The sequence below is a fragment of the Mobula birostris genome, chromosome 5, assembly GCF_030028105.1.
Source record: "Mobula birostris isolate sMobBir1 chromosome 5, sMobBir1.hap1, whole genome shotgun sequence".
Lineage (NCBI taxonomy): Eukaryota > Metazoa > Chordata > Chondrichthyes > Myliobatiformes > Myliobatidae > Mobula > Mobula birostris.
The window spans coordinates 81,330,239-81,342,376 of record NC_092374.1 but is presented as its reverse complement, the minus strand read 5'-3'; the positions used below and the strand labels follow the sequence as shown (position 1 = coordinate 81,342,376).

Here is a 12,138-nt window from a genome sequence, read left to right as displayed (position 1 = left end):
TTCAGTATGAGACTTCAGGCTTCTGTACATCCTTCCAGATGGTATTAATGAGAACAAGGCTTGCCCTGGGTGATGGGGGTCATTAATGATGGATGCTGCCTTTTTGAGGCATCACTCCTTGAAGATGTCCTGGATACTACAGAAGCCAGTGCTCATGATGGAGCTGACTGAGTTTACAACTATCTGCAGCTTACTTCGACCCTGTGCAGTAGCCCCACATCCCAGACAGTGAAGCAGCCAGTCAGAATGCTCTCCATAGTACATGTGTAGAAATCTGAGTGTTTTTGGGAGACATACCAAATCTTCTTAAACTCCTAATGAAATATAGCCACTGTCATGTCTTTTTTTGTAATTGCATCAATATGTTGGGTCCAAGTTAGTTCCTCAAGAGATATTGACACTCAAGAGCTTGAAATTGTTCACTCTCTCCATTTCTGATCCCTCTATGAGGACTGGTGTGTGTTCCCCCTTCCTACCCTTTCTGAAGTCCACAATCAGTTCCTTGGTCTTACTGCCATTGAGTGCAAGGTTGCATATCCATATGGATATCCAATGTAAAATTCCAATTTCCAGTATTGGAAAACTACACACCTAGTCTGTGACTACCACTTTCTTTCCCTCAGGGAGATACTAACCGAGTGGATATTCCCTTTCGACACCTACCCATTGGCCATTCTCTTTTCTATCTTCTGTTTTCTGGGAAAAGATACAAGAGCATAAAATCTCAGGAAACCAGATTCAAGAACAGTATAGGATTTTGTGAATAAAACATGTGAAAGCCACAGTTCTTTACTTCCATTATGAACAAATAAAAAGCAGTCACCTTCTACTGATGTCATTATGTCAGATATCCTCTTAAAGTGAACACAACTCAACGGCGGTGTTTGTGAATTATGTAGAACAATTTCTATTCTGAACAGTATGCATCATCTGTCACCCATTACATTACCAATTCACCAACACTGGCATTGAGAGTGTGTCTGGAGCTCCTACGAGCAGCCCAGTCTGGGTCGTAGGTGCCTTGGTTGGAACAGCATGTGCCGTTAGATCGTTCAGGGGTGTCTGACATGCACACAGTCATGTCACGATGCTCTTGGTAGTGGAACCATCCACGTCTTGGTGGGTCGGTTTCAATACTTCAGGTTTACCCTTCCTATTTACATTACCAGCCTTTTCGTCCCAATCGAAACCATGGAATGGGCCATCATAAGGGGGTTTAAGGGGCTGTTGATGTGCATCATGGTGGATAAAAACAAATGGAACCCAAGAGTGCTGTACATCATGCTGGGAGGCAGGAATAGGTGTAAAAGAATTGAGTTTACTGAGGAGGGGAGAACGCTGCTGAGACACCAACCAGGTTGTTGTGGCATCAGGAATAATATCACCTGGTACCCCTACACCAACTCAGCTGCAGAGAACTGCAGGTCCTCTTTTGGAGCCATTCTAAGCTTCAGCAAGACCCATAGTAGACCATCGTGCCAACACTCTTCCGTCAGTGAGCCTTTAAGGCAAGGGTCCCCAACCTTTTTTACACTGCGGACCTGTTTAATATTGACAATATTCTTGTGGACCGGCTGACCCGGTTGGGGGGGGGGGGGTATTCAAGTAGGGTTAAACTCACCTCAACATGTCTTTTACAGTTAGGGTTGCCAACGTTCTCACTCCCAAATAAGGGACAAAAGTAGCAGTCAAATTCTGACAAAGGGTCCCGGCCCAAAACATCGACTGTACCTCTTCCTATAGATGCTGCCTGGCCTGCTGCGTTCACCAGCATTTTTTGTGTGTATTGCCGGGACACGTGTTTACCCCGAGAAAGCCTATCATGACCATGAAGCCTTGCGCAGGCACCTGTTTTTTTTTTCCCACAAATCGGTTTTGGCTTAATCTTCCCAACTATGCTATACATACATTATTTCTACTTCAAATAGGCTGTGTATTTATCATATCATTCCTGCTTTTACTATATGTTAGTGTTATTTTAGGTTTTATGTGTTATTTGGTATGATTTGATAGGTTATTTTTTGGGTCTGGGAACGCTCAAAAAATTTTCCAATATAAATTAATGGTAATTGCTTCTTCACTTTACGCCATTTCAGCACGAAAGGTTTCATAGCAACACCCTACCTTAGCAGGGGAAATACAGGACAAGGGCAGTCCCGTATGGGACAAACCAATTTAGCCCAACATACGGGACAGTTGGCAACCCTATGTTCAAGTTCAACAGTGCGTGACAGGGAATGAAGAAAGGTGCAGCTGACCCATATCGTTTCCTCGCGGCCCGGTAGCACATGTTTTGCGGCCCGGTGGTTGGGGACCGCTGCTTTAAGGAATAGTGGACCTGCTCGCACAGGCCAATAGATTTGATACACCATGGTGTGATGCAATTTAATGCTGAGGTTCTGGGCCATTGCGGCCCAGTGGTCAGATGTGAAATGGGGACTGCAGTCGGAAGAAATAGCAGATGGGGTCCCGCCAACCAACCCAGGTGTTGATGAACACCCAAAATACGTCCACTGCCATCACTGACACTACAGGGACAACCTCTGACCACTTGGTGGTATGGGTATCGTCCACCATGATAAGGAGACGCGTGAAACCGCAGTGGTGGTGGGGGAAGAGGACCAATAAGGTCCACACTAATGTTGTCATACCATCACTCAGGGACCTCAAAAGCCCCCAAATGGTGCCTGAATGCGATGGTTAATTTTTGTCCTCTGACACACAACACAGGCTGCATGCTAGTCTCGCACCTCCTTCCCAAGGGTGCACCACACAAATTCTAAAGCAACCAGTTCCTGTGAAGCCTTTCCACCCAGATGTGAGATGCCGCAAATGGAGTTAAAAACGGTTTGCCTCCAGTTTGCAGGCACTATGGGTGAGGGCCACCAGTGAGACATCACACAGGAGAGAAACTCTTGCGACCCTGATCTTGACATCAACCAACCGTGACTCCTTTCCTCTCAGCCTGAACCTCTGGGTCAGTAGCTTGATCGGCTGTCATGACAGCGTAGTCAACCCTGCTACATATGGGATCAATGGCAGGCCGCGAGAGGCAATCAGCCACAGTGTTATTTTTCCCTTCAATGTGCTGTATGTCAGCTGTGAATTTTTTTTTCTCTTTCCAATATTTTTATTATTAATTTTACATATAAGAATACAGAGTACAAGGAAAAAAATATATCAATACATTATACTAAATCGCATATAAAGACTCCTTACCCTATATTCATATAGTTAATTAATTCGTAACATTGAAATATAGTAAATTTTATTACATAAAAAAACTAACCCACTGAAGCTAATTAGTAAAGAAAAGATTTTGAAAATAATTCAAAAAAGGTCCCCACAATGTTTGAAAGTCTTGGCTAGATTCAGAGATTGAACATCAACTCTTCTCTAAATTTAAACATGACATCACATCATGTAACCATTGAGCGTGAATAGGAGGGGCCGCATCTTTCCATTTAAGCAAGAGTGTCCTTCCAGCCATAAGAGACATAAAAGCCAAAATGTGCAAGTCAGATGATTCCAAAATAATATCCTTTCCTCCAACAATACCAAATAAAGTGGTCAAAGGATTAGGCTTAAAGTTTACTTTGAAAAGTATCGAGAAAGTTTGAGATACTTCTTTCCAATATAAAGACTCAGGCATGTCCAGAACATATGAATGAGTGAAGCTTCTCCATTATCACATTTATCACAAGATGGAGATATATCTAAATAAAAACAAGACAACTTATCCTTGGTCACATGGGCCCTATGGAACACTTTAAATTGTAGGAGAGTGTGGTGGGCACATAACCATGAAGTGTTAACCAATTTAAAAATATGATTCCAAGTTTCCTCAGAAATTGAAGTCTGTAAATCTGTTCCCAAAGATTTTTAATTTTATCTCAAGGAACACTTCTCATTCCCAACAGCATATTATAAATATTAGATTAGATCCATTATAAAAAGATTTCAAATTAAAAATTACATCTAGTAGATTCTTATCAGGACTTCTAGGAAATGTACTTATTTGAGACCGTGAAAAATCTCTTATTTGTAGGTATCGAAAAAAAACTGAGTTTTGGGTAAACTATATTTAATTGACAGTTGTTCAACCGAAAAGAGACTTCCCTCTACAAAAGTTGTGAATTTTGAAATGTAGGCCTGGCGGCGTTGCTGCTGTGCAGACCAACGGTCTGAAGCTTTTTTGGCCAACGCTCATACGAACACTGTTAAATGCCGACCCTCCAGTAGAAAGTGAAAATGGTGGATGGCCAGATAGAGACAGAGAAGCTGGAAGTCAAATGTGCTGTACTTCCTCTCAGGGTGGGGGGGGGGGGGGAAGGGAGGGCGCGGAGCTGCCGGCTGAAGGCGGCGAGTGACTGCCACATGTCTCCAACCAACTATTCATGCACAGCACCTACAGCATAGTCTGAGGCATTACTAGTGATGGCTAGGTGTGTTGGGTCATGTTCCAAAGAGCTCGTTTGGTGATGTTAAATGCTCTGGTCATGTCTACTCAAGCATGTGATTAGGAACACCGCCATTTAGGGCACTAAACAAGGGGAGCACAGGTTCAGCAGCTTGTGGAATGAAACAGTGTTAGAAATTCACCATGCCTAAAATCTCTTGCAGTGCTCTGGTAGCGTAGGGCAGTAGAAAGTCCATAATAGCGGCGACTTTTGACGGCAAGTTTGTCACAACTTCCGTGAAGATGCAGTGGCTGAGAAAGTCAATAGTAGACAACCCAATCTGGCATTAGCGGAGTGAATAATCAAGCCCATGTTGGCCTGAATACTTAAAAAGTGTGTAGAGATATGATAAGTGTTTGGTTTTGGGTGTGCTGGCGACAAGTATAGCTTCTAGATAAACAAAAAGAAAATCTAAGCCTTTTAAGTCCATTAGTCCCTGGAAAATCTGTGCTGCATGTTTCAGCTCAAATGGCACGCACAGAAACCCAAATAAGCGAAACAAGTTATAACAACCTTTTTGGGAATATCTCAGCACACACAGGCATCTAACCTTATTTCAACCAAAAGAGAAAGCCTGAGGAACAAATGGCATCGTCATAGAAGCAGCTCCACTCCATCTGCCACAAGCGGGACTTCCCGGTGGCCAAACATTTTAATTCCAATTCCCATTCCTGTTCCAACATGTCGGTCCATGGCCTCCACCTTTGTGTAGATGAGGCAACCCTCAGGTTAGAGAAGCAACACTTTATATTCCGTCTGGGTAGCCTCCAACTTGATGGCATGAATATTGATTTCTCCTTCTGGTAAAAACAAATTCTTCTCCACCTCCCCCTTCTTCCATTCCCCACTCAGTCCTCTCACCTGCCTATCAATTCCCCCTGAATCCCCCGCTCCTTCCCTTTCTCCTATGGTGGACTCTCCTCTTCTACAGTATTCCATCTTCTCCAGCCCTTTACCTTTCCTACCACCTGGCTTCACCTATCACCTTCCAGCTAGCCTCCTTCCCCACCACCCACCTTTTTATTCTGGTGTCTTTCCCTTCTTTCTCAGTATTGAAGAAGGACCTCAGCTTGAAACGTCAACCGTTTATTCACTTCCATAGATGCTGCCGGAGCTGGTGAGTTCCTTTGGCATTTTGTATGAGTTCCTTTAGTTTTCCAGCATCTGCAGACTTTCACGTGTGTATCATCATAGAAGTTATTGGATTTGGAAGTGAAGATCTTCAATCACAATTCACTGGACTTTCTTCCATAAAAAGAGGACACACCTGCGATGCTGCAACCAAAACTATCATCTGAATGTGGTAATGACAAGATGGATCTCTCTCCAGCCTGCCACAGGGAAAGATATCACCTGTCTTCCTCAATCTTCGTCCTCTAAGTTCCTCCTTGAAAGCAGTGTAGGTTCTGTTCAGGGGCTCCCAACCTTTTTGATTCCATGGACCAATACCATTAAGCAAGGGGTCTGAGGATGCCAGGTTGGGAACCCCTGGTCTAGAGGCACAGTGAACACAATCTTTCTTATACACCAACTCCAAGAGTAGTATCATCACAATGTCTAGTCTTTTTTCATCCTCATGAAAGCCTTTGACTCCAACTGGGAGCAACTCAATGATTGAATGGTTCAAGTTAATATCAGGGAAAAGTATACAGTATACAACCTGGTATCCTTGCTCTTCGCAGACAACCACAAAACAGAGAAAAAACCCAAAAGAATGAATGACAGAAATATTAAAACTCTCAAAGCCCCCCTCCCCCCATGCACAAACAGTAGCAAGCCCCCAGAGGCCATGACCTCTAAACCATCAACAAAAAACATCCCAACCCTTCAACACTGTAACAGGCCCTTTCTCTCACTAACGAGGGGGAGAGATCATTCCTGCCCATGATCCATCTGCAGAGCATCCCATCAAATTCTGCCTGCGTACAGAAATCCGTCATCTTGTGCTTGCTTCTAGATGATCAAATTCTAACCAACAGGTCTACAGAAGGGTCAAACTCGGTACAAGACTGCGTCACTACCCCAACACTGTTCAATCGTCAGAGTGCAGCACTTCACATTCAAGAAACTTCCCGCAGGGATGGAGTTAATCTTCAGCACTAATGAGGCGATCAACCCCTGATAAGCATACTCCTCACACAAAGTCAGCCAAACGTCAGTGGGGCTGCAGAATGGAGAATGTGGTCTGGGGTCCGGGCCTCAGAGCGTATTGAAGCGACTCAACCTGACAGTTGGGTGATGATTTAGGCGCCAGGCCAGGTTGTAAAGGTCGGGGTGCAGGAGCTGATGTGAGGGACGGGCCTGTTCAGCTCACTGCTCCACTAAGGGCCAGACTCTGTGGACTTCAGTTCAGAACACCAGTTACTTGCATTCATTACTTACATATTTTGTTTCTCTCTACACATTTGGTATTTGATTGTCTTTTTTTTAATTTTCTGGGGTTTTTTTGTTTTATGGTTGCCTGTTAAGAGACAAATCTCAAGATTGTATAATGTATACATACTTTGATAATAAATGTACTTTGAACTTTGAAGATGCATGTGTACCAAGCTCCAAGCTGTCACTGACTCATTCGCTGAAGTAGGTGACAGCATGTTCCCTCCACTTGGCACCTGCAAGTCAAAGGTCTTTCACAAATGTGCCCCCCACCCCACCCCACCCCACGAACTACAAACAGGAGAATGCAGATGCTGGAAACTGGAGCAACACTGGAGAAACTCTGTGGATCTATGGCAAGAAATGGGCATTTGCCTCCATTTTCCTCAACAGCTGTCACCTGACTCACTGATCAAAGTTCAAAGTAAATTTTATTATCAGAGTACATATATGTCACCACATATAACCCTGAGATTCATTTTCCTGTGGGCAGACTCAGCAAGTCTATAGAATAGTAACTATAACAGGATCAAAGAAAGATCAACCAGAGTGCAGGAGACAACTGTGTGAAAGCAAATATAAATAAATAGCAATAAATAATGGGAACATGAGATAATGAGATAAAGGGTCCTGAAAGTGAGATCATTGATTGTGGGAACATCTCAATGGATGGGCAAGTGAGTGTAGTTATCCCCTTTTGTTCAAGAGCCTGATGGCTGAGGGGTAGTAACTGTTTTTGAACCTGGTGCTGTGAGACCTGAGGCTCTTGTACCTTCTACCCGATGGCAGCAGTGAGAAACAGCTTGTCCTGGGTGGTGAGGATCTCTGATGATGGATGCTGCTTTCCTACACCATTTCATGTAGATGCACTGAATTCCTCCTCAAGCATTTTGATTTTTTTTTAAACTATGCTTCTCTTACAAAGGGCTATGGCATGTTCCTGAAAAACATAGACCACTTTCCAGATGTCAGGAGTCAACTATCAGAAAGACATTGATGACAAAATCCTTCAACCGTAAAGGGCCAGTACGTTGTTAATGGCAAGACCATTAAGTGTTGATGTACAGAGGGATCTTGGGATCCCAAGTCCACAGCTTCCCTGAAAGCAACTGCACAGGCTGTAAAGGCAGCATATGGCACGCTTGCTTTAGCAGTCTGGACACCGAGTTCAAGAGTCAAGCAGTTATGCTGCAGCTTTATGAAATTCTAGTGAGGCTGCATCTGGAGTATTGTTTCAGTTCTGGTCACCCCATTTTAGGAAGGCTTTGGTGAGGATGCAGAAGAGGTTTACCAGGACATTGCCTAGATTAGAAGGCACGGGCAATGAGGAGAGGTTGGACAAACTTGGATTGTTTTCTCTGGTGTAGTGGAGGCAGAGGACAGACCTGAAAAAATTTCACAAGATTGTGAGGGTCACAGGCAGGCAGCCAGTACCTTTTTCCAAGAGTCAAAATGTTTTAACACAAGAGGGCATAGATTTCAGATGAGAGAGGGTCAGTTCAAAAGGAGATGTGTGGAACTATTTTCTTTTTTTAAATATACACACACACACACACAGCAGTGGGTGCCCGGAATGCACTGCTGGGCTCAAAGGAGCCAATACAATAGAGGTGTTTAAAAAGCTCTTAGATAACTAGGGAATGGAGGGATATGGGCATTGTGTAGGCAGTTTGACACAACACCGTGAGCCAAAGAGCCTGCCCTGCGCTGTTCCAATCTATGTTCAGTGGATGGATAAGCAAGCCAAGTTCAGTATCCTCTGCCAGGCCAACTTCCACAGCATTGATGCCCAAGCTACAGTCAGTAGGCTCCACCATTCACATGCCAGACACCAAACAGAGCCCCTGTTCTGTGCTCTGTAACAGTGAGAGATCATCACCTCCAAATAACTGAGTTCCAAGTCGAAAAAGGTACATTTGATCCTTTATTATGAAATCAGCAAAGACGAACTATCTTATAGCAATATATTGAAATAAGCGTAACGAAGCAGTTAACTACAAAAATCACCCTGTGGCTCACTCCCCCTCAACTAGACTGAATTAAACCGACCAAGAGAAAGCATGAATACCTAACTACACCCAATTGTTTCTATCACACACTAAGCCAGGTGACAGATTACCCGTATTAAACAAGCAACACAAAATACAATATGGACAGAAAATAGATAAATGGTTCCTATAAGTCCTTCTACATCAAATACTCTACATACCCTAACCCCTATGATTGGATAAGCACTGTTAGACCACCAGGTACTACCTTCCCACACTGCACCCACTTTATATAACCTACGCCTCAGATTGTTTACCTTTATACTGTCCCGATTCAATGACCTGTATGGATGACACACAACAGTTTTTCCACTTTATCCTGATACTCAACCCTGCAGAGGACAGTAAAAAGCCACCGAGAGGATTATTGGGATCTCCCTCCCTGCTATTCGCGACACTTCCTGGGAGTGTTTTATACGAAGGGCTCAAAGCATCGTTGAGGATCCCTATCACCCACCACACAATCTCTCTGACCCACTACTGTCAGGAAGGAGGTACAGGAGCATCAGCACTGGGACGGCCAGACTGGGTCACAGTTTCCTCCCAAAGGCTGTGAGACTAATGAATACCCTGCCACCACCGAGGTCTCATCACCAGGACAGTCAGCCGTTTACTGTTTATCTGTGCTGGGCTTTACTACGTGCATTTTTAAATATATTTTGTGGGGTATATTTTATATATATATTTTAATATTTTTAAAATATATATGTTGTGGGGATGGAACTGGACTCTCTCACAGTGGTGTCTGAAAAGAGGATGCTGTCCAAGTTGCATGCCATCTTGGACAATGTCTCCCATCCACTACATAATGTACTGGTTGGGCACAGGAGTACATTCAGCCAGAGACTCATTCCACCGAGATGCAACACAGAGCGTCATAGGAAATCATTCACGCCTGTGGCCATCAAACTTTACAACTCCTCCCTTGGAGGGTCAGACACCCTGAGCCAATAGGCTGGTCCTGGACTTATTTCATAATTTACTGGCATAATTTACATATTACTATTTAACTATTTATGGTTTTATTACTATTTATTATTTATGGTGCAACTGTAACAAAAACCAATTTCCCCCAGGATCAATAAAGTATGACTATGACTATCACTATTTTATTTGATTACATGTTGTATATTTTGTATAATGTGACGAGTGCGATATATGTTGTGTGGGTGCATCATGGTCTGGAGGAATGCTGTTTTGTTTGGTTGTATGTATGTACAGTCAGATCAGAATAAACTTCAACTTGTACAATAAACTAATTTACCAATCTGTGTACAATTCTAGCCCCAACATGCTTTCCACTATGTGTTTAGCAAGCTACCAGCTCTGCTTGTCACTCCAATCTCCCCTAGTGCTGTCCAGCGTCCCATATATAACCCACCTCTGGTTATTTGCCCAGATGGTCTTGTGAATCCAACCACCCAACAGACACAGCCTGTTCACTCTAACCCTGTGACCCACTTCCACCTCCTCCCAGGATTCCCTACCCATGACACAGGAAAGATCCTTCCCCCTTCCTGACACAGTTTAACACACCTACTCCCCCCACCCAATTTACAGAATGACTCTCGCCTCCCCACTCACTGGATGACACACGCTCCCGGGATCCCCACTCTACACCACTGGACTCATAGGATGCCCAAACATGTGGTACATGATGTAGATGCCCCCCCCCCCAAGGATTACCCACAGGATTCCCAAACAGGAGGTACACACAAAGCTGCCGACTGTGATGTCAAAGCAGGTGGGTCCACCCGCCGGGGGACACACTCTCTCCCCACTCCAGGGAGACACACACTCCCCAGCCCCCTGGAGTTGAAGTAGGTAGGCCTACCCCCGGGGATCTCTACCCACCCCGGGGGACACACACACTCCCCAGCCTCCTGGGGCACACTCCCCAACCCCGGGAACTCTTCCCTCCACCCTGGGGAACATCCACTCTCCCCACCCCCAGGGACACACATACTCCCCAATCCCCTGGGAGACACACTGCTCCCCCACCCCTGGGAGGGACACACACTTCCCACGCCCGGGATCTCTCCCTCCCCCCACCCCCGGGGACACACACTCCCCACCCCCGGGGTTACTCACAGGATTCCCGAACAGGAGGTACACACGAAGCTGCCGACCGTGATGTCGATGTAGGTAGGCCCGCGCTGCTCGCACTCGAAACATTGCCGGTTGTGCGGCCGCGCGCCCAGCTCGCGCACCAGCCTCAGGTGCTTCTCCTCCTGCTTTCGGCGAGCCGTGGCCGACATGCCGGCGGCCGGAGCCCCGGAGACAGGGAGAGCGAGAAGCAGCGGCGGCGACTCGAGCGATCGATCAGCTTTTCCTATCCTCCTCCCCTCAGCCGCGTCTCCTCACCGCCGCCATTACCTGCCAATCATAGGCTGAGGGCGGGTCTACGGTGAGCCGGCAGCAAACGGGCGCCGTCAAAATCGCGACCGCCAATTCGAAATACACACACCACGTGGGTACAAAATTACTGCTTCATGCAGATTTTAAAATAGTGTTCCTCGATTTTCATTGTTAATTTATCTTTCATAACCTCGAAAATATTAATTTATAAGCTCATGTACAATATTTCTCTTTAATAATTTTCAAAATATTTATTTATACATTGTTTGCATGATTTGTGATTTTTTTTCACTTTCTCTGTGTCCATTGGGGGTTGGTCTTTATATTTTTAATTGGGTTCTTTCAGGTTTCTTGCTTTGTGGGTGCCTGTAAGCAAACAAATCTCAAGGTTGTAAAATTTATACATTCTTTAATAATAAATATACTTTGACTCTTTTGAATCTATAGTTGCTGAGATACATTTCAGGATGCGTGGGGACACATCATCAGTGATGTAACCTGGGGTCATCAAGTGTTTTCAGTCTTTAAATATCAGAGACTCTCATCCAGGTGACCCAGCCAACATTTACCAGGCCCTAGCTTGTGCCCCAGCAGCATTTTGTCCGCAGGTCACACCTCTTGATCCACAGCCATAGGACCATATAGGAGCAGAATTAGGCCATTTGGCCCATTGAGTCTGCTCCACCATTTCATCATGGCGGATACAATTTCCCTCTCAGCCCCAATCTCCTGCCTTCTCCCCGTATCCCTTTATGCCCTGACCAATCAAGAATCTATCAACCTCTGCCTTAAATATACGTGAAGACATACAACGAATTCCACAGATTCACCGCTCTCTTAAATAGGAGATCTTAAATAGGTTTTTTGCGTCTGTATTTACGGAGATCTTAAATAGG

The 12,138-nt window shown here is 44.8% G+C and overlaps 1 protein-coding gene across 2 annotated transcripts in view; it reads right to left on the bottom strand.

Moving 5' to 3' along the window:
* Nucleotides 1–11,275, bottom strand: part of LOC140197804 (arf-GAP domain and FG repeat-containing protein 1-like) — a 139,843-nt gene extending 128,568 nt beyond the window's left edge. For both annotated transcript variants that reach the window (XM_072258265.1, XM_072258266.1), the window contains exon 1: nt 10,976–11,275. In XM_072258265.1, the coding sequence (XP_072114366.1) occupies nt 10,976–11,142 (167 nt within the window). In that variant the 5' untranslated portion in view covers nt 11,143–11,275. The remainder of the gene's footprint in view (nt 1–10,975) is intronic.
* Nucleotides 11,276–12,138: the final 863 nt, after the last annotated feature.